The 23,389-nt window shown below is 55.3% G+C and overlaps 1 protein-coding gene across 2 annotated transcripts in view; it reads right to left on the bottom strand.

Moving 5' to 3' along the window:
• EIPR1 (EARP complex and GARP complex interacting protein 1) overlaps window positions 1-23,389 on the bottom strand; it is a 122,205-nt gene that overhangs the window by 34,144 nt on the left and 64,672 nt on the right. For both annotated transcript variants that reach the window (XR_012003260.1, XM_072767823.1), the window contains exon 4: window positions 2,425-2,581. Coding sequence is in view for 1 of the 2 variants with exons in the window: in XM_072767823.1 (XP_072623924.1) it covers window positions 2,425-2,581 (157 nt within the window). In the remaining variant the exon portion in view is untranslated. The remainder of the gene's footprint in view (window positions 1-2,424; window positions 2,582-23,389) is intronic.

The following is a 23,389-nucleotide window of genomic DNA, read 5'->3' as shown; positions in this document are numbered from 1 at the left end:
GGATGTGGTCACAGGGGTGCAATCACAAGGGTGCGGTTATGGGGCCATGATCATGGGGGGGATCATAGAGGTGTGGATCATGATCAAAGGAGGTCAAACGGGTATGGTCACAAGGAGTCAAGGGGATGCAGTCAAGGGGGTGCAATCACAAGGGTGCAATCATAGGGGTGCAGTTATAGGGGTGTGATCATAGGGGGTCAGAGGGATGTGGTTATGGGGGTATGATCACAGGGGTGTGATCCTGATCGCAGAGGGCCAAAGGGGTGTGGTCACAGGGGTCAAGGGGATGCGGTCAAGGGGGTGCAATCACAGGGGTGCGGTTATAGGGGTGTGATCATAGGGGGTCACAGGGATGCAGTTATGGGGGTATGATCACAGGGGTGTGATCATGATCGCAGAGGGCCAAAGGGGTGTAGTCACAGAGGTCAAGGGGATGCGGTCACAGGGGTGCAATCAAAAGAGTGCAGTTATGGGGCTGTGATCAGGGATGTGGTCAGGGGGTGCAATCATGATCATGGGGTGTGGTCATGGGGGTCAAGAGGATGGGATCAAGGGGTGCAATCACGGTTGTCATCACAGGGGTGCAGTTACAGGGTTGTGATCATGGGCGTGTGTTCACAGATGTGCAATCACAGGGGTGTGAATACCAGGGGTCATGGGGTGTGATCAGAGGGGTGTGGTCACAAGGGTGTGATCATGGGCTCCGGTTATAGGGGTGCGGTCACAGGGGGTCACAGCATTGAGCTCATGGGGGTGTGGTGATAGCGGTGTGACCCAGACTTAACATCTCACTGACATCCATCTCCCGATATCACACACAGACAGGTGTGACCTCTCCTCTGATGGAAGAACTGATGGAGTATCTGAACCGAGGTGGGAGCTGGGTAAGCAGACCAACAGCCGCTCTCCCAGCTCCTCTGAGCTCAGCCCATCTGTGCACTCGCCAAAGGCACTGATGCCATCTGCATATATCAACCTCCCCAAAGTCACTGCTGGCCTGCACTGTGTCTTCCCTGCCCTCCCTGTGCCAGTGTATCTGTGGCAGTCACGCACACGCCTGTGTGCACAGTCATGCACACAACTGCATGTGTCTGCCAGAAGTGAAGCATGAGCTCTAGTTGTGCTGCCACGTCCAGACTCACTGTGCACTCTTGCAAGCCCTCGTGAGAGCCGCAGGGCTCCTCTGTGCAGCTCCTTTCTCTGCAGATGGGGTCTGACACTGCTGTCAGAAGAACCAAGCATGATCCGGCAGGAGCCTGGCACCCATGAAGACACGCCGCCTGCATACGAGCACACAGGCCTTCCAAAGCCACAAATGGCACCAACCTAGAGCTCTGCTCCCTTGGCCGCTCTGAGATCTGCCACTGACAATGGCAGCCGGCATCAGCCCCAGCTGCACGTCTCAGCTCCTGGGCAAATCCCTCTTCAATTCATTACCCTTTCCTCGAGGGGCCCACGGCACACAGTTCATAATGATCTCAGTGCATGCCACAGCCTGCCCTGTGTCGCTCAGGTGTGTACAGTGTGAGTCTCCCCAGAGAGATCACGCAGGGCTCCTTGAGGCCGGGTCCCCGACCCATCACCTTGACATCCCTAGAGCCTGGCAGGTGTGTGCAGCAGGTGCTTAATAAATACGTGTTGGATTAAACTTCTTTAATTGGTAGGTCTGGCCAAAACAGAACAGGGTACACAGAGGATACAGCTTTCTCACATGTGAGCGAGCACGCACACGGAGGTGTTACTGCATTAAGTAAATAATAATGACCACTATAAACACCCATACCAAAGTTATGCTCCCACGGTCCCTTCTAGAAAGCATGGCCTTTTGAATTCGCCAAGGCTCCAGTGCTCTGGGGAGGCTCCCCTGGGGTTTGGAGGCGAGGACCACTAGGCCTCCGCCACAACACAGGGGTGGCAACAGGCTGGGCAGCCCTGATGAGCGCTGGTGGCACGTCCATCCCCCTGTGCTGCACGTGACCCGCGGAGGAAACAGACACAAGAATAAAGGTGTGGAGGGCTCGGGGGTACAGCACATCGTCACCCAGTCTACAAAGGAAGAAATCATACGCCTTCAGCCTAAAGTAACAAATCAATGTACGCTTAGGATAGCTGGATGAAAGCAAGAGAACACTTAAGTGCTCTGCAGCGCCCGAGCTCGCCATCACTCTGGCAGGTACCTGGCAGCAACAGTGTAGATGAAGAGGACACCTGCACACAGGCTCCTTCACAACGCATGCAATCGGGTTTCTGGGATGTGTCTAGTCAGGAGAACAACTGGGACAGAGAAGCCAGAAGGAAAGAAAGCCATTTGTACCATCCTTTCACAAGCAAGCAAGGTTCCGAGCGTGTGCCACGGCCCCTGCACGACTCCCACGGTCAAACCTGCAGGCTTGTTCTGGGCGTATGAAATATGCAGAGCCCTACCAGGCCATGCTGCCGTGGGCCGTGTTGTCAAGGTGACAGAGCAGCTCCAGGGTGTGCGCGGTGCTTGATGAATCGTCAGGGGACTCGTGGCTGCCCGGCTCCAGCTCCTTCGGCATCCTCCACACGGCCGCACACGTCAGGACTTTGCTGTCTGAAGCTAAGCAACAGAGGGTAATGTCAACAGAGCGTGGTATGTATGTGGCCACATCCCCGACAGCACACCACACCCACACAAGCGCAGGGGCAGGACACACCCGCCCTTCAAGTATTTAGAACCGCAGGCAGCACAGAGCAAGCGGAGCGAGGGGCATGGACGCGTGCACGGTCCGCCGCAGAAAGGCACAGCTCCCCGGCAGCACCCGCCTAACCCCTGTGCCTCCTTGTTTTAAAACCATCATTCTGCTTCAAGAGGAAGTTTAATTTTTCTCAAAATCAATTTCCGTCCATTCCTCCCCAACGGTGTTCCCAAACAGGGAGCACAGGGAGGGGGTGCGGGTGCTAAAGTCACAAACAGCGGGAGTGTGGCTTGGGTCTGCGGTGGGCGTCGAACGATCTTCCCCTCAGATGTAGGAGAGCACCTCACCCAGGTACTCAGCCCCCGGAGGGGGTGCCCCTGGACCCCAGGGCACTACGGTGACGGGCGTGTGGGACCCCCACCCTGGAGCACACATGACATTGCTCCTGCCGAGCCCTGGCTCTCCAGGCAGAGAGCAGCCCAGAGCCCGAGGGCACCATGAGGACACGGCACCTCCTACGGACAAGGGTGGCGCTCACTGCCCGCCCCTCCGAGTCCTGACACTTGATTTCCAAGATGCTCCAGGAAGCTGCGTCTTTGCAGAGCACTGTGAAATGCCACTTCATGGATAAGGAAACCGAGCTTGGGTAAGACCAGGGACACCTGCTTTCGGGGAACATGCCAGGCACCCGGTCTCTGCCCCTCTACACTATTTTTCAATAAGATAAAAACACAAAAAAGACACCCCCAAAATCAAATTTAACATTATGTGATAAAAAACTTAATCATAAATTCCTAAATATAAATCCTTTCAAATGTGTTTTTCATTTAGTTCCAAACTGCATACGTGCAAAACACCTTCCCTTTTAAAGGACTATAATGCACGATGCTAAAACAAGGAACGGGTTTCAACACTAAAGCACGGCTGACATCCAGTGAGGACCATAAAGGAAATGCAGAATGAGGAGAACCCCGCACGCACAGTGCTTCCCACGTGAAATAAGAACACGAGGGGGCCGCACCCACACTGGGGAGTGTCCCACTTATCAGTTCTGTGTTCCTTCAATCCCAATACCAGCTGTCAGCCAGGCAGCACATCAGTGGACTTGACGGGCGGGTGCCTGACTCCACGGGCAGTCTGGTTACCATCGTCGCCCATGCTCGGAGCACCGGGGGACGGCTCGGGGGGACGGCTGGGGTTCCCACCAGGGCTCTCCGACCCCAGTCTCAGTGCTCATTTCACATCCTGCTGCTGAGCCATATATATATAAATATACATTTCACGTCAACCTTCCTGTTTCACCGAGGAAAACGCAGTGCACCCTGGCTTTTCTACATGAGAAACTAATTTTCTTGTGGAACCCACCTCCCGGGCACACGGCCTTTCTGCAGAGCTGCGAGGCTGCAGTGGCTCTCCTAAAACACAAGGATACCTGACTGATGAGAGGGCTGGCAACTCTGAGGCAGAAGGAGGAAATGAAGGCTGAAACAGGCACAGAGGACGGGAGTCTCCCTAAATGAGAGAAAGAAGACCTACCTCACCTGCAAAGGGGATGGAGCTACCAGTGCGAGAAGCCAGTGTGGCGTCTCTGCGGGAGGGCGGAAGGGCTCCAGCCTGCCTAGGGGAGATGCGCTGGTGGCAGAGACCCACAGAACAAATCCCTCTCCGGTGTCAGGGAGGTCAGTCTTTCCCTCAACTCCCCGCTCACCCAGCAAACACAGCAGGCGGGGGGGAGACAGTAAATGCTTTCCCCCTGAGAGGACTAATCAGACAAGAATGCTCTGTAGGGCCGCTTAGTTAGCGACGTACTGAGGTCCTGACTACTTCGTAGAGCAACGAAAAAATAAAGCCATAAGAACGGGAGAAGAAATGAAAACACCACTACTTGTTCATGATAACGTGTCTAGAACACAAGACAACGCACACCCTACTGTCAGAAACAAAACAGGGAATTTAGCAAAACTGCTGAACACCAAGGTGATATATAAAATTAACTGGACATCCATAGATTAGCAATAAAAACTTAGAAAAATTCTAAAAGCATTAACAATCACACTTAAAAAAATCAAGTACTCGATAACATCTCAAACTAAAGAGGTGCAAGACCTGTACGTGGCAAAATGGAAACCACCGCTGAGAGAAAGTAAAGACTGACACGCGGAGGGCTATCCCAGGTTCACAGCTTGGAAGCTCCACTGCTGTAAAGGGTCCGTGAACCTTAATTCAAGCTCCAAAAGTTTTTTGTTTGTTTGTTTGTTTTTTTGGGTAGAAGCCAACAACCTGCTTTTGAAGTTCTAAAGTTTACATGGAAACGAGAACTGCCCACACGGAGAAGAACAAAATGTGCAGATTTACTAACCCGGGACGAATTTGGTGTTCGTACACAGATAGAGTCCAGAGAAAGAAAATGCAACCTAGAAGGAGACCTTAGGAGGATGGTCAGCTGACTTAGAACAAAAATGCCACTGCACTGGAGTAGACACAGGGTGCTCTTTGCAGTAAAAGATGCCACATCGATTGTATATTCATGTGAAAAATGAACTTGTAGCCTACCTCATAACATACACAGAAACCACCTCTAGACAGACTTAAGATCAAAACGTGAAAGACGAAAGGAGACCAACTTTTCCTACATTACACAGTGGAGTATCCTCACAACCTTGGGATAAGCAAGATTTCCTAAACAGGACAGAATAAAACACTAATCATAACAGAAAAGACTGGTAACATAGATCACATTAAAATTAAGAACTTCCATCCACCAAAACACACCGAACTTCACAAAATAAAAAACTTTTGGTCTTGGGCAGCCTGGGCGGCTCAGCGGTTCAGCACCACCTTCGGCCCAGGGTGTGATCCTGGGGACCCAGGATCAGGTCCCACATCAGGCTCCCTGCATGGAGCCTGCTTCTCCTCTGCCTGTCTCTCTCTCTCTCTCTCTCTCTCTCTCTCTGTGTCTCTCATGAATAAATAAATAAAATCTTGAAAAAAAAATAAATAAAACTTCTGGTCTTAAAAAGATACCATGGAAAAATAAAGCAAGGGGCGCCTGGGTGGCCAGTCAGTTAAGTGTCTGCCTTTGGCTCAGGTCCTGATCTCCGGGTCCTGGGATGGAGCACCCCCCAGTTGGTCTCCCTGCCCAGTGAGGGGCCTGCTTCTCCCTCTCCCTCTGTCCCTCCCCCCTTACCTGTGTGCATTCTCTCCCTCTCTCAATTAAATAAAATCTTTTAAAAAAAGAAAAAAATGAAGCAAAACTGGAAGAAAGTATTCATAGTGCATATATCTGACAAAGGGCTTGTATCCAGAATAAAGAGCTCTTAGAATTTAATAAGACAAATAACCCAATTTTTAAAAATGGCAGAAGATGGAATCAGACACTTCACAAAGAAAACACGAACCATCAGCAATCACCAGAAAGGACGCTCAACATCAACAGTAACTGGGGAAATGCAAAATAAAACCCAAATGAGTGGCACCACACACCTACTAGAATGACTAAACTTTAAAAAGATCAACAATACCAAGTATTGGCAAAGATGTAGAACTGGATCTCTTGCAGATTGCTGGAAATAGTGTAACATAGTACAGCATTTTGGAAAACGCTTTGGCAGCTGAGCATTCACTTACCAGACAACCCAATGATTCTACTCTCAGGACGGGCTGTCACAGAGTGTGACTTGTTGATAACGGGCTTTGTGGCCACTCCTGATTTCGGCAGCTACGCCTGGCCCCACAGCAATAGCGGCCTGGAGATGGTATGTGACGGCCAGAAGTCAGGGGTAGCAATTATCATAATGACCAACAAGGCAGCGTGCCAGCCAAGGGAAGGCCAACTGGCCGAGCTGTGGCGACAGATAACAAGAGACGGCATTCCTAGGAGCAAAACAGATGGTCCCTCAACAGAGCACTGCCGCCTGATACAGGCATGCATACATACATACAAATTCAAAAGAAAGCGAGAATGGATGAGTAGGAGGCTGAGGCGAGTCACCCCAATACAAGTCATTATCCCCTACCTAGCTCTGGTCTGAGCAGGTTTCAGACCTAAATCCACTTACAGAAAATATGGCCAGATCCCCAGAAATCAGGAACCCATAACAGCAGGGCAAGCACCCGCGGGGATGATGACCCCAGTGTGCCCCCAAAAGGACTTACTGCCACTTACGTGGTGGTCATAGACTGGGCAACAGGTGCGACCCAACAGTTGGGAGGTCTACTGAACGCAAGGTCTGAGACCCCAAATGTCACATCTCCAATGAGGGTGGGGACGTTAAGGGGCCAGGTAAATGAAGTCCTGGACAAGGCCCGGTCTCAACAGATCTCCTGGGCAGACCCAGCCAGTGCACATTTCCATGGTCCATGAGTGTAAAATGGAACGTACGCCGATGCCCTGCCCCATCACAAGTGGTGGAGATGTGTGCCTATGTTAAGGATCAAGGGTATGGAAGTGCCATCTGGCCTCTGCACAAAGTCAGTGGGTCCTGGGGAGGACTGGGGCTCCTCTAAGCTCAACAGAGCGGGCTCCCTGCTCACAGCTGCAGTGCCAGACGTGAGTCTCTATTAGAGGAGCTCCACCAGCCTCAGGTATGTGAGGGAGACGCTGCTCTCCAAGCACCTTCCTTCCTATGCCAATGAAGACAGAGGACTGGAAACCATCCACATTTCTATGAAGAGAAAAACTGCACGTGGTTTTGCGGCAGAGCTGTTAGTGCTCCTATCTGCTATCCTAACACACTCCAAAGGCATCCGGACACCTCGCAGAACCTCGCACGAAGCCATGACAGTGATGGCATCGCACCACGTGCAGCTGACCCCAGCAAGCAAGTGCGAGATACCCCACGGAGACTCAGGACCTGGCAACCTGGTGAGGTCTGAAGTCCAGTGGAGAAGTGGCATCCTACATCCACAAAGGAGGAGGCTCAATGACCGAGGGCCTCTATCCCAGAGGCTGCATGCTCTGCATCTAGGAACGACGGGCCAGCCCAGATGCTTGGTAACCTGGCAGGCTGCTGGTTCAGTGGGAGTTAAGGCCCAAGGGCTCAGCAGCAGGGCAGGCTAAAGACACATGACCTGGTGGATGTGCCGGTGTGAAAGGGGTCAGTGATAGAAATGGTACAGCAGTGGCTTCCTGGGGAGAACCTCCAGGTTCCAGAGAATCACATGCATTTTGTAAAAACTGCCATAGCCATGCTTCTGGGCCCTGACAGGTAGACCAGAGGGCACCAAGGGACCACGTGTCACTCACTCCAGAGCCCTGCCATACTCACCAGGACACAGGCAGGCAGGCCAGGCCCACAGGGCACAGAACAACTCCACAGACCATATACCCCTACATGGTTCTGTGTTCCCAACAGGAGAGCACATGGGCCTGGGGAGCTGGTACTCCTACATGGTAGTGTAGTGTGTCCTCAACATGGGAACAAACCGGCCTACAGAGCTGGTACTTCTACGTGGTTCTATGTCCTCAACATGAGAATGCACTGGCCTGAAGAGCTGGTCCTTCTACATGGTTCTATGTCCTCAACGTGAGAATACACTGGCCTGAGGCGCTGTTTTTCCTATATGGTTCTGTGTCCTCACCACAAGAACGGACAGCCCTGGGGAGCTGGTTCTTCTATATGGTTCTATGTCCTCAACATGAGAACACATCAGCCTGGGGAAGCTTGTACTCCTACATGGTAGGGTGTTCCCAACATGAGAATGCACCAGCCTAGGGAGCTGGCACTTCCACATGGTTCTGTGTCCTCACATGAGAACGCACGGCCCTGGGGAGCTGGTTCTTCTACATAGTTAAGTGTCCGCACCATGAGAACGCATCAGCCTGGGGAGCTGGAATGAGAGCAGGGCTGAGTCCACTTGCTCTTCCCCTAGGACCCACAGGCCTTTCCTGTGTCCCTAACTATGGGCTTTGCAGGGCTGAAGGTCCTAATTCCCATGGTGGGGGTGGGGGTGGGGTGTGTTCTTCTCAGGGGCAGAGCAGGGATCCCCTCAAACCATAAGTGACAATGGCCAACGTGCCACTGAGGTTTTGTGAGTGTTTGTGAGGCAGCAATAAGCGGACTTAAAAAACCACCCAGCCACCAGCTATCATCACCTGTGTGTGCACTTGCCTCCATTTGGTAGCAAGATGACAAAGTCGAGTTAAATACAGGCACTGCCCACAATGATGCAAAATAACCAAATGGTGAAATAATACAAGAACAAGATTCAGGTCAAGTGCTGCAGGGAAGAGACCCACCTTCCAGAGGGAGGAGATTATTTAGCCGCTGCCCCAGTGGGGACTGGGGTACGAGGAAATGGATGTAAGGCACTGCACTGGGAGGACTGGGGGACCAGTGGCTTTGGAGGACAGAGAGAGGCCAAGCATTCAATGTAGGACACAGTAAAATGAATGAAAGCCCTAAGAAATGAGATCTGATGCCCTACTGGGAGGGACCGGGAAGGGTCTGAAAGGCTAGCTGAGGAGTGTGGAGCACCTGCTCTAGGTAACAGGGTGGAGGCGACAACCTTGAATGAGGACCACAAGTGCCTGGCAGAGAGAGCACACGTTCCACCAATGCCAAGAAACGAGGCCCAGCGCCGTGCCTGAGAGCAGAGGATCTGGTGCCGGCGTGTACGATGGACTGAATCAGGAATGAGGCCGGCAACTGAGTCGGGAGCACTACACGGTTAAGAAGGGGAAGGGTCCCAAAACCACCAGGTAGACAGCTGGCAAAGATGGCCCTTCACTTCCATTCTAGAAGCCCTGGATAAGCACTCCCTTGTGCCGCTCCCATGGTGGCGGGGAGGGGCACCGCCTCGAGACCTGCCAGGGGCCACCAGGGGCCACACGGCCCAAGGACGCTATGGTGCAGGGCGCTTGGACCTCCTTCCTTTGCACTGCCCACGGGGCCGGAGTCGATAGTGAATGAAGGCGCGCCAGGATGGGCAACTGGGGGAGCTGCCCCCACTGCTGGGGACGTGCGACAGGACAGGGAGGTGGGGGGTCGGGGCGCTCCCACCAGCAGGCCACAGCTGAACGAACGAGCAGAGCGACGAGAACGCCGACTCTGGTGGCAGCGTACAAGGTCATGTAAGACAAAAAGAAATCTGTGCTAGGTATGCTTGTAAAATGCAAAGAACCAAACATTTTTCTGAAAATTGGTGTATTGAGGAAATTTCTAGCAACAAAAGAAGAAATTTGTCTAGATTTTCTGAAAGATCATAAAATTCTGTTACCAGAATTTACTATGAACATGTGATGGGTTCAAGGTGAGTCCAAAGCTACTTACTGAGAAACGTAACCCCCAGAAGTCATCCTGAGAAAGACCAGGAGGTGACCTCGTGGGCACCCAGGGCACCGGCCAACATCACCCACCCGAGAAATGAGCCAAGCTGCAGAAGCTGCTGAATAAAGAGTGCGCTTCACGTCCGAGGAACGCGGTAGGCGTGATCCGAAACTCTCCAAATCCTCAGAAGCAGAGGAAATGGAAGGTAAACAGTACTGAGTAAGAAATGCTGGAGTTCGCCCATCGAGACATGCAAATTGGTTCTGAAACTCGGAGGATTTCCGTATCTGCACGAGTCTCAACAGAGCATTCAACACAAATCCAGCAGCTATCAAAGAACGAAGGTGCTGTGAAGAAGGAAAGCCCGAGCTTTAGAGGGAAACGCTGTAATAACCAGCAAGTTGCCCACTTCCGCCCTGGGTGTCAGCCCGTCCTGAGCGGAGGTCCTGCGGCGCCCCCGAGGGCAGGCCCACGCGCCCACGCCGCCCCGTGAGCGAGAGGGGAAGGCCCGCCCCTCACCCCGTGAACGAGGACACCGGGCCCCGCGAAGTTAAGCGAGTGTCAGCAGCCCTAGGGTAGGGTCAGAGAGGCAAGGCGGCGACCCGACCCGTCAACAGCCCACGGCTTCGGCAGAGAAGATACGAGCCGCGTCCTGAAGGCCAGCTGGACGCCGGAGTCTGTGTTTCCCACGAACACGCGAGCCCCAGGCACGTAATGAGATAAGAAGATAATCGGGGCCAAGGAATGGAGGAGCGGCCCGAGGCTGCCCGCTGTGCCCGCCGAGTGTGCCGCGCTGTCGGGGATTACCGAGGCCGGGCTTAGAGCGATTCAAAGGAGCTTAGGTCCTTTGTCAGCCCGAACAGCCGCTCCAGCCAGCTCAGCCAAAGGGCAAGCAGCGCCCCGGCTGGGGACATAATCTGATCCCCAGCCGGAGGGAGGAGGCTCCGGCGGCCGCGCAGCACGATGCGGTGGGCGCACTGGCAACCCGACGGCTATTTTTAGACTTCGACCAGCGCTGCGTCTGGCGCAGGCTGAGCAGGATGAATGAGGAGCCGTCCAGCTCCGCTAAGCAGTCACCCCGGACAGGGGGAGCTCGGCGTGCACACCACTAAGCCGCAGAGCTGTGCCCAAATGCCGTTCTCCCCTGGCCTTCACATGCCGTAGGGCACGCCGGGTACAAATCCTAGACCCTGGTGACACTGAGGCTGGCACCTCCCCTCCCAGCACTGGTGCCCCGAGAAGCTGTGAGGGTGGTGCAGGGGCAGCGACGAGCTCCCTGACTGCAAGGACAAGGGTGGAGGGGGCAAGGGGACTGATCTCCGAGACAAGGCAGGCACAGCAATGAAGGGCCGGTTGGAGCATGTTAGCCCAGGTGGCCGTCGGGTAGCAGGGAAGGGAGAAGAGACCGAGACAGGCACCCCAGCACCCCCTGATCTATGTGACTGGCAAGACTTGGCCGGGGCAGAAACCCACCGGGAGCCACCAGTGAAGAGCCCCCGCCTCTCACTCAGTGCTCGACCAAAGACAGGTTCAGAGACTCACAGGCCCTGCTCTTCGGGGGACCCATCCCGCCATCCCCAGGCTTCCCTATAACACTGCTGCACAATAAACAAGGTTGTCAGGGGCGCCTTGGGCTCAGGTCATGACCCTGGGCTCCTGGGATCGAGTCCCGGCTGGGCTCCCTGCTCAACGGGGAGTCTGCTTCTCTCTGTCCCTCTGTCCATCCCCCTGCTCATGCTCTCTCCCAAATCCATAAATAATAAGTAACAAATAAATAAAATCTTTTTAAAAAGCAAATAAAAACAAAAACAAACAAAAAAACCCCAAGGTTTTCCTCCAAGCTTCCCTAGAAAAAGCCATGCCAGGAGGTCTAGGACAGTGGCACCATGGGACAGTGGCACCAGTTCCCGAGCGTGTCGAGGGAAGGGGCAGGCAGGCACGGCAGGAGCCGATAATGACGGGAAGCACGACAGAAGCCTCTGGAGGTCCCCTTCCCTATCAAAACAGTCACCAAAGGCAGCACTGTTCACGGGTGGGAACGGAGGGCTCGGAGCACCATCAAAGTCTTGAAAGATGACGGCCTGCTGACTTTTATCAGGTCCCATCAGGTCCCCGGGCAGGCCCGCGTAGCAGGCAGTTCTTGGAGGACGACAGTGGATTATGACAGACTTCAGCAGGCAGTGACGCCAACTGCTGCTATTTCTGATGCGCTGGTGCCACAGACACAGAACAATGTAGCCCCTGGCTTCAGAGTGACGGATCTAGAAGGAGTATTTTCTCCCAGAACCAGTGTGGAGGGATCGCCAGCAGCCAGGTCCCGCCCCCAGCAGGACAACAGCTGCCCGGCAAGCCCGCATTGGCACTCCCCACAGGAAACTCATCCAGAGTGGGCACACCTTGGCCCAAATCCGGCCCCACCTGTGTCTGCAGGGCCCGGGAGCCAAGGACAGTGTAAGAGCAAGGGAATGCACGGCCCACAGAGCCTGCCATCCTTGCACCCCGGCCCTCTGCAGGCAACACTCGCCACCCTTCCTGGCTCAGAGCATGCTCGTAGCCCGCGTGTGCCCTGCACACCCTGCTGTGAGAAGCCACGGGGCTCCACTGCAATGGGGTCCCCCGAGCAGTGTCTGTGAGGGTGTCGAGGGAGCTCAGCCCCTGAGCGGGCCCCGGAGCCTCAGCTCTCCACGACCCTGCTGCCTCCGCCCGACAACAAGCTTCCTACGTGCTCTGACACAACCCACTGCGAGGCTTCCTGCCCACACAGCTCAGTGTGTGAGGCCTCACGCTCGGGCTGGCATTCTGGTACTTTCCACAGGCCCCTGCATGGCCCCTCTGCACCTGGCGCCGGCCCCTCGGTTCTCACTCCCTCCACACTCCAGGGCACACCACACCCTGCTGTGACTGCTGTGACCACCTGACACCGAGGGGGGCCTACTGCCTACCGGGTACTACACAGCTGCTCCACTGGCCACGGCTGCAGGCTGAGCCACCTCTTCCCCAACACAGTCTGCACGGCCCTTCCCCTGCCATCCAGCAGCCTGAGCCTCACCTTGTCCAGCACAGTCTGAGCCCGTGTACTTCCTTCCTTGGGTGCCCTGGGTCCTAGGGCACCAATCAGGTATGAGTCAGTCTTCCATCACAATAATTCCTTAAACCAAACTGCCCTGGTTTCCACCTCATGACCCAAATGGTACACGATGACCCCATGGAAACGCTGCATTGCAGGGAGAGTGAGAGGGACGTGCATGGGCTGAGGAGAAAGCCTGTGGAACCCCAGTGCCACCGCCTCGGTGATACCCCAACGGTCCAGCGATCAGGACCACACTGGGGTATCCTCGCCACCAGGAGGCCCAACTTTGGATGGCCTTTTTGAATCTCGGAGGTAACAGAGGACATGCTGACCATGGGGCTCTAACCCAGCCACCCGTCAGGCTGACACCTAAGTGGAGCTTGAACGGAGAGATGTGCTGCTGTAGGTCCTGGCATGGGGCCCCGCTGGTGCTCGCAGGTCCAGGCCAAACACAACCACCATGCGGAGCCTCAGGCGAGCCCCAGAGCAGAGTCACAGGCTGCCAAGCGGTGCCTGCTTACATGTGGCATCACGCTGTTGTCAGGAAACAGCTCCTGGCTGGCTCCGGGACCCTGGTGGGCAGGAGTGGACCACCTGATCGTGGGAGGCAAATACTGTGCGCTGAGTCCTGCACATCACAGAATGGGTGTCATCTGATCCACCACAGCATACGGAGAGGCAGATGCAGCCAACATCGAGTGGGAATTTTGTGCATTCCATACAAAATCGGGTCCAAGCAGGTCCCAAAGGCACAGCAGGCTCCTAATCCGGTGGCTGTATTGCCTCTACTCTGGGGATAATCCTGATCCCAGGGGAGGAACACTTGCCCTTGGCTTAGAGACTGCTCTGCCCAGACACGGCGCCAACGGGAAGCACCGTATGCAGCAGTGTGTGAAAGGAGACAAAGCCTGAGCAGATGCCTGACAGTCCACGCTGCCCAGGTGGGTGGACGGTCAGAGCACATCACACCCACATCTCAACAGTAGCTTCCATCCTGGCCATGAGATCAGGCTTGGCAAGAAGAGAACAAAATCAAAACAAGGAAGGTATGCGGGTGGACTGCTGAGAAGCAGCAGAGTGTGCGTCTACCTGCTCACATGGTCACTCGCCCCAGCGTCTCAACTACAAGGGAGGCTCCCAAGAAGACCTACTGCAGGGATGCTGGCCGTTCCCCGACTCCCCAGTGGAGCATGTGCTGCCGGGGGCCTCCTTTAAGCTGCCAGGTTCCTAGAACATCACCACGGGCAGGGTGTGGGCCGCCTCCTGCCGCAGAAGATCCATGTCATGCCAGCAGCCCCTTGTTGCCTGAGCTCCCCATCTGCTGTATGGAATGCCCTCTTTCTGAAACACCTGGTGTGTGGCTTCTTGATCCTGACGGATAAACTCACCCTGATATCCAAAAGGACGTGGTATCATTCACTGACGAGCAATCCAGAAAAAATACTGTTGTGCTGCTCCTGAGATGCCCAGGAGAGGCCCAGGTAACGGGGCCACAGGCAGCCTGATGTTTATGTGGGGAGCCCAGGAAGGAAGTAAAGGGTTTAAGATTATTTTTCTCATGGGGCGCATGGGCAGCTCAGTTGGTTGAGCATCCAACTCTTATTTTCAGCTCAGGTCATGATCTCAGGGTGGTGAGATCAGGCCCCGTGTCAGGATCCACGCTCAGGGCGGAGTCCACTTGAGATTCTCTCCGCCGCTCCCCCAGGCCGTGCATGAGCACATGTATTTGCACTCCCTCTCTCTCAAATAAACAAATCTCACAAAAAAAAAAAAAAAAAAAAAAGTGTTATTTTTCAGTTCTGCTATGTTTTTCAACATTTCCTTTCATTTATCAACTTCACAGATTCTGGGACTTCTGATTCTAACAATACAGCTAATTAAGTATCCTGAAAAAAAAAATTATGCTTCTATAGAACACTTATCTGTATTTTTAAATGCATAGTTGTGCTTTCAGGAAATTGAAACAACATGACCAGGAGCAAAAACTAAAGCTGTTGTGGAAGCCACAAAGGTAAACGATGGCTGCCCTCTCCCTATCTGTGTCCACTGGGAATCTACAGGCCACACAGTCAGCGGGACATAGGCATGAGGCCCAGCAAAGGGTGAGGACTGGGATGGGGACCTTGGCAAAAGTGTGGATTCCAGAAGGGCCACTTTCTCATCAAAAGACAGAGCTGGGATAGAGACATCAAGGACATGTGTTATCTCAGCCATGGCTCTGAGCAGACGGCATCTACCTGGGAATCTGCACCCTGCCCTGGTCCTCGCAGAAGTCCGGGCTTGAATTTACACCTTGAATTTACACCATGAAATCCTAGGCCAAGAATCTAACTACAAGTCCTCCTGGGTGTCTTCCAGATGGTGCAAACTCTAGAAGGCACCCCCAGGCCAGGCCCTCAGGACTCAGAGCAACAGGATGAAACTCACAGTGACAAGAGTGCCTGAGTGAGAGCTGGCCAGAAGAAGGAACCTAGAGTGAGGGTCCCAGTGACTTCAGACAGTAGGAGCTTTAAAATATTAAGAAAGGAAAGAAAGAGAAAGAAAGAAAAAGAAAGAAAGAAAGAAAGAAAGAAAGAAAGAAAGAAAGAAAGAAAAAGAAAAGAAAAGAAAGAAAAAAGAAAGAAAAGAAATGAAAGAAAGAAAGAAAGAAGAGGAAAAGAAAAGAAAAAAAGGAAAAGGAAAGGAAAGAAAGAAAGAAAGAAAGAAAAGAGAAAGCAAGCAAGCAAGCTGCAGTCAAAAATGTGATCAAGCAAAAAAGACCACCAACCAAAATTCACCAAGAATATTTTTTTAAAGAACCAAATAAAATGTCTAGAAATAACACCTGTAACTGTTGAAATAAGCATCTGAGTTGGCAATGTTGCAGCAGATCAGAAACATCTGGAAGAACTGAGCACGTGGAATGAAGGTGTAGGTGTGAAGGGAGCGCCCAGAGGGGAGCACACAGACACCGGGAGGTGGAGAGGAGGTGGAGACGTGGCGGGGACGGCCCCAGGGGCCCAAGAGTAGGCGGAGACTGGAGGAGAGGTCAGGGGGTCAGGTCCACGGAATCTAGAAGGATTCCGGAGTCCGAAGGCTTAACAGTATCTGAGTTCTTTCTTCAATGTACTGAAACTAGAACTGGACATTGCAGATGACATTTTATGGGAACAATCTATGTAAGAAGGTGACACAGATGCAGAAGCCTCAGCACAGTGAACAGGCCTCGACCCGATGTCAGGGACAGACGGCATTACAGTGGTAAGGAGTGAGGGGCGGATGGAACGGGTGGCAAGTGTCACACTACCTGCCTGTCTCCAAGGGCTTCCCACGAAGCCCTGTTCATCTGCCTCATGGCCTTACAAAGCGGGGCCACCCCCGCTCCCAGGCGCTTTTATGGTGTCTCTCCTTTTCTAAAAAAGATTTTATTTATTTATTTATTTATTTTAGAGAAACAAATGGAGTGTGAGCAGGTAAGGGGCAGAGGGAGACGGAGAATCTCAAGCAGACCCCACGCTGAGCAGGGAGCCAGACGCGGGCCTCGATCCCACAACCCTGAGATCATGACCTAAGCAGAAATCATGAGTCGGCTGCTTGATCAATGGAGCCACCCAGGGGCCCCTGGTTTCCCTCCTTTGTAATTAACTGACCAAAGTGCACAGGACGGGTAAGGTCCTTCCTGGGGCTCCGAAGAGACAGAGTGGCCTGTGCAGGTGTGCAGGGTCACCTGGGTCGGCTCTGCCACCAGGCAGGCCCTGCCCCATGTCCCCACCCACCTTCAACTGGCCGTATGACCTCAGAAGTGACCCACCTTCCCTGAGCGCCAACACCTCTGGAGCCTCCGGGACTGCAGCAAGGATGACAGGCGGCTGAAGACAAAGCATTCCGGGGGGGGGGGGGGGGGGGGGGTCGGCATGACACAGACAACGGCACCTCTTCTCCCTTGCTCTGGGTGTGAATGCAAGTGTCTGTCGCTCCCTGCAGGACAGGCCCACCAGCTAGGGGCGGAGCCAGCTAAGCACAGACCTGAGGTCGACGCAAACGCCCAGCATCCCAGAGCGCAGCCCAGCACCTTGCCCTCTGTCAGGATTGCTGAGAATCCCAGCAGCATCTGCACCTGTAGCAGGACTTGCCCAGCCCCGCCCCTGTGTCCCTGAGGTCCTGCAGATGGATATCCCAGGACCCAAGGCCTCATGTTGCCCACAGCCACTGGGCCACCAGGGTTGCTGCTGAAACTTCCCCCAAGGGACCGCTTCTCCGCAGGTGCTGGCAGGGACACGCCTGCACTCACAGCCAGCTCCCAGCGAGGCTGCCCACAGCACCGTCCCCTCCGTCCTCAGCCCTGCCCAGCAGGACGCACAGCACTGGCACCCTGGCAGGACGCAGCCCAGGAGACGGCCAGGCCGAGCCCACACTCTGCATCCTGACCGCACACCAGGGCTGGGCCGGGGCTGCTCCGCCAGTGGCCCCTCTCAGGGCTGCCTCTCTGAGGGGATGCTGGGCTCTACCTGGGGCCTGGGTCACCTTCTGACCACCTGAGAGGTCTGCTCGTCTCAGAACCCAACTACACAGAGCCCCGGCTCTTTCCAGCTACCGACACTCGGGAGCTGTGGCTCTGCGCCCACACCGAGGGCTGCCAGGATGGGGTGTGGGCCCGGCTTGCCGCCCAGCCTTACTCCCCGACGGCCTCGCCGCCAAGCACGCGCAGCGCCCTGGCACCTACCGCAGAACTCTTCGCTGATACGCCCATTAACTTGCACTCCGCATGCAGCCACTCATTTTTCGGAACTACAAAAAGGCAACGGTGACACTCACTTGGCATCCCAGCGCTTGCTTTCTGGACAGGGACCATCCACATTCCCATTAAAACAGAGAACACGGTGATTCATCAGCATTAGCTGGAGCAAAAATGGCAGGCACCACCTTCAGCGATGGTCTCTAAAACCACTATTATAAACTGCTCTGGCACCCACTCATGTCAGAAATTAATTAACACCCCCCAAAAACGCCCTCATACCTCCATTCTTCGATAACGCCATGATTTCCTGATGGATGTGTTTAGGTTTCTACTACGTGCCCCAGGCTCAAACATCAACAACCCCCTCGTAACAATACCAGTCCACGCGGTTTCTACCCTGAAATAGCTCGTCGGTAAGCACTGGGCACGGGGCGTGTGCACACGCGGAGCCTGGACAGGCCGTGCTGAGACTGACCTGCGGCTCCGAGCCACGGCCTTGGCTCAGTCTGAGCAAGTGGGACGCGGGGGCCCGCTCCAGGGCTCTGAGGACCAAGGACACGGAAACAGAGTATTCACGACACACCCATGAAGCACGGGGGAGCTGTGTGATAAAGGGAGCACAAGAGGCCATGGGACAGGGCACCCCCGCGCAGTAGCCTACAGCATGCAGACAGCTGGGGTGCACAGGCGACACGGCCACAGCAGCACTCCGTGTGCACGCAGCACGGGCCCATCAAATGCGGCCCCTGGGGGTGGTCATGACGCGTGGTGTCCCCGGACCCACCTCCCAGGTGTCCTAGGGCCGCCCGTCTGCAGGGAGCTTGCTGTGAGGACAGGGGCGGGGGGACAGGCTGTGACCCACTCGGCACAGTCCATCCTGGCTCACGCTTTTCTAGAACTACCCTCAACAGGAAAGGCAAGTGCCGTGCTCCACTCTTTTCTTGCTGGTCTTTGGTGGGTTCGGGGGAGGTAATGAGGGAGAACTCGGCCTTAATTCCAGTCCTTTCTCTTCCCACATTATCTGCCCCGTGTGGCAAGCTCCCCTTCATACACTTTGCTACCACAGCATCTGCCCAGCGCCCTCCTCCCCCACACCCACGTTCTGTGCCTTGATCACCTGTGTCCCCTGCCGCACACAGGCCGGCCCACCAACCTGCATCCCTCCTGTCCCTGTGCTGCCCCACGCTGCACCTCGCAGGCCATCCTGCGGCTCAGTCGGACGGAGCAGTGGCCAGGCCACGGATGGATGGACCACTGGAATCAGCGCCAGGACGGCCGGGCTGCAGCGGCCGACTCCCTAGTGCACCTGCCTGGTGCAGTATGCTCGCTGGGGACGTCATATGCTCACTGTGGAAGTCGGCTTGCCTTTCCAAGTCCAGGCAAACACCCCATCTGACTTTACTGTGGGCAAGCACACCCTCGTGGGCGGCCACCTAGCATGGCTCGACTGCAACAAGCGCTCAGCGGGGCTTCCTCCAGCCCAAGGTGAGTCTGGCCCAGCTCCGTGCCAGGGCCAGAGTGCTAAGGTCGCATGCTACCTGCTGTCTGCAATGGCCTCTGGGCTCCAGCTCAGTGCAGCCCCACGGGGTGCCCCCAAGTCACTCCTAGGAGCCACCTGCATGGTGGCCACCATCCCCTTGCCTTGGCCCCTTCTCCCTGGTTCATGCACACTGTCACTTTTCTCCTGTGCCAGGCACTGTGCACGGCTGTGGGGGCTGCTTCCTGCACGAGGAGCCCCGCAGAGGGGACAGGTAGGGCCAGTGTCCCTGCATATGCCCCCAGCGCAACAACCCGGAGGATGCGGGTCCTCTCCCCTGTGTGTGCCTGTGACCCCTCATTGCTAGAGCGGTCGGCTTACACTAATTGGTATGAAACCCACCCAACTTGAAAACTTGGGAAAGGACCTTTGTCTACTGTGCCCACAAGTGCCCTCCAGCTGGCAGTGGTCCTGCTCCTGACGTCCTGTCCACCAGGAGGCGGGAGTGTCTGTGGACATCACCAGCCCCAGAGGCCGGCCTGGAGGCAGAAAGGACAGGGTAAAGAGCAATTCTAAGAAAAGGAGATCATTATGAAACAGAAAACAGACCCAGGACTGGCCCCCAGGGAAGTATCTTCTTTATGAAAAGGAAAAACAAAACAAAATGAGGAGGAAAGGCAAGTGGAAGGGAGTAGTTCGAGTTCAAGAAAAAAATGAGGGTTCAGAAACCGAGTCATCTGCTCCCAACACTCGCTGTGAGCCCCCAGTGCCCGTGAGGACCACTGCTGACCGCAGTGCACGTGACCCCTCATGCGCCTCATGGAGGTTCTTGATAGGCGGCCAACTCAAGAACAGGAGCCGATCTCATGAAGTCACAACGTGCGGGTGGAAGGATCCTAATTTCACCTGTCCGACACCCCAAATTAAAACCCAATTCCAAAACAAATTATCTTGATTTCCCATATCTTTCCATAAGTAATTATGATTATTTCAAACTCCTACAGATGGGTCAGGAAAAGAGAAAAAAAAAACAACAAATGCTCTTAACAGAAATGGGAGATTAAAACCGAAGCCTGTATGAAGCGTGCAGAGCCCCCGAATTAAACACCAAAGGATCTTGTACTAATTAAATTGAGTCGGTGTCAGACGGAAAGGCCAAATTCAAACACCGGAACGCTTTAAAAGGTGAAGTGCTTGAAAATGGGAATTTCGTATTCAATATTGCAAAAGAGCTGACCAGCGAGGACGGTGGGTCCAGCATCATACCATCATGTGGAGGCATCCGGCCCGGTCAGCTAGGTCAGTTCATGGAAATCCGCGGGCAAGGCCACGAGCGCCGTGGTCGGGTGAGCCCGCCGGCCGGGCGCGAGTGCTCGAGGCCCCCACACCCACGCCGGAGCCCCCTCCCCATGGAGCCTTCACGGGGCCCCAGGCCCGCCCTGCAGCAGCCCGCATGGCCCAGCCGGGGACACGGCTGCGGGCTGCTCCTGGCCACACGTCCTTTCACCGAGGGAGCCCATTCTCTGCACCTTTTGTCTGGAGCAAACGTGAAACCTGACGGCCAACGGCTGGGCGTTCCCTCCCTCCCGCTCACCTTGCGCACACCCACGCACACCTACACACGCCCCGAGCTGCGGTCCCTGACTACGCAGTCCCCTCGTTCATTCCCTCGTGTTTAACCTTGAAACCCGGTTGCAAATGCTCCGACATCAGAGCCTACAGACGGTGGCGGGCACAGCGCCGGCTCCTGGCGGGTGTGCGCTTTGATGGGCTCGGGGGCAGAGCCAGCTGGCTGCGAGACGCCGTTGCCCGGGGAACGGCCACTGAAGTGTGTGCTCGCGTGGGCACGGAGGCTCTCTGCAGCCACCACGGCCGCCGCTGTGCGCGGGGAAGCCCAGCTGGTGCCCATTAATGCTCTCGGTGTGGCAGGGACGAGGAGCCAGTTCCAGAAGCCCGACTCCTCCACTGTCAGATAGGCTGATCTCACGGCCTCCCTAATGAATGCAGCACCCCGCACCCACCCTCACACAACGCCGGGCGGACGGGGAGACGCAGCTCGACGATGCGCCCCAATTAAACAACGCCGGTCGGCTAAACACGAGGACACAGCCCTGCAGGCCACGGGATGATCCGCCCTCTTACCTACTGTGAACTCCTCTTTCCTCTCTTCGTTTCACTGAAAATGGCTGAAAACGCAGGAAGAGGGTGGGCGAACTCTGAAAGACGCACTTTAAACACATCTGTTTGATCAACAACCTTTCTAAAATGCATAGGGCAGCTACTTTGAAATTCTGGATCTCCCCATGAAATGCAAAAAACCCAAGTTACGTGGGGGGCTTATGACATCTTCTGTACTTACACATTTTGCATCTGACAACCTCCAGGTGCTCGGGTGTCTACAAATACCAAGGGGGCCGAGGGTGGCCCGAGGGGGCAGTCTTCACACGACGGGTGCTGCAGGCTCCAGACGGGGGCCTGGCACGCGGTGTCCCAGAGTACCACCCTCTGCTCCACACCTTACACAGCCACGTAAGGGTTCTCCACATGGAGCCACGGGACCCTGCGACGGGAAAACAGACCCCGGAGCTGGAAGACCCGAGTTTGAAGCCCAGATCTGACTCAGGCGCTCTGCGACCCTGGAGAAGTGTTTTCCCGTCAACAGCATGGGAATAACACCTCCTCCGTGAGCGAGCCTGAGCGGGTGAAGACCTAGGAGCCACCAGGAATCACCAAGTGCGAGCTCGCGGCTCCCGTCCCCCGGGGTGTGGACTCCGGGCGGTGCTGTGCCAGCATGCACGCTGGCGTGTCGGCCTGTACTCTGTCTTCCTTGCCCTGTCTGCAGGGCCTGTCATCACACGCTGCCCCTTTCTATGCTGGGTCCCGGGAACCCTGGGCTCTGCTGAGCCCTGCCCCTGCCTGCTCCCCTCTGCACCCCCTCCGTGCCTCTCTGGGTTCCCTGTCTTACCCTCCCGAGCGAGTGGCCGTCTTCAGTACTGCTCATGGAGATCTGGCTTCCTTTCCTCTGAGCAGCCTTCGTGCCCTTGCTGGCTAGGTGCTACACCAGTGACGTGTGTCACCTCTGGGTGGATCCCTCCTGAGCCCCCCACTGCAGGAGACACCCTCGGGGGTGGCTTCCCTCGGCCCAGGCAGCAGGATGAGGAGACAAAAGCAGGGCCCGGCCACCTGTAGGTACATGTGGCCTGGGCGCAGTGGGCTGCAGGGGAGGCAGATGGGGTGGGACATGGAGTCCCCGCAACTCAGGCAGGAAGAGACCAAGGGGCGGCGAGGCTGCCTGAAGATGTGTAGAGACCCAGTGAGTCCTCCTGGGTAAATTCTTCCAGAAGGAAAACTCAGACAAGGACAAAAGATGTATGTGTAGATTCCCGTCACAGCTTTGTGTGTAAGAGCAAAGTATCGAAAATAAATATCAGCCAAAGACAAACTGGTCAAGTGCACAGGGACTCTTCACCCCACCGAAAACGACCCTAGGAAAGACCACCGCGGCTGCCATCCAGTGGGCCTGCCGACAGTCCTCCTAGGGCGGCGTGTCCTGGCCCCAGGCTGCCAGCCTCCTGTCTGTCTGCCCATGTGCCAAACCCCAGGAGGTCACCGCCTTCTGTCCAGAACTGCTCTAAATGACTTCCGAGTTCCAAAGGAGAAAGGCCGCTGCCGAGCACACGGAGATGGGTGTGCGGCGGTGGAGGGAAGGCCCGGCTTCTGCGATCACACACACGGCCACGCTCTCAGCGGCTGGCCGCTCTTGCTTCTCTCGCCGAGGAGCCCAGTGTCACGGCGTGAGGAAGCCACCAGCCACGGCGAGAGGACTAGCTGCTGCTGCTCAAGCCTCCCCTGCCAACAGCCAGCTTCAACCACGACCCTCAGGAGTAACAAGCCTTCCCAGGACCCCGGCTCCATCCTTCCAGACCCACCAGACCCGCCAGCCAGGTGCAGGCACTGGGAAGCAGGGAAGGGCTGACCCTGCCATGCCCTGCCTGATTCCTGACCTGAGAACCCACGTGTGTCAGAAAAGAGGGCTTTTTCTCAACAGAGTCAGTCAACCTATTTATAAGGCAAAAGGTATCTTACAACTGCTGCCATGAGGACAGCCACATGCATGCTGCTGATACTGGAATTGCTCCACCGTGACTTGGCCACCACGTATCTCCAGTTGGCAGATGCTAAATGTCAGAAAGCCCA

This window comes from Vulpes vulpes, chromosome 8 (genome assembly GCF_048418805.1).
Source record: "Vulpes vulpes isolate BD-2025 chromosome 8, VulVul3, whole genome shotgun sequence".
Taxonomy (NCBI): domain Eukaryota; kingdom Metazoa; phylum Chordata; class Mammalia; order Carnivora; family Canidae; genus Vulpes; species Vulpes vulpes.
This window is presented reverse-complemented; position numbering and strand designations above follow the sequence as displayed.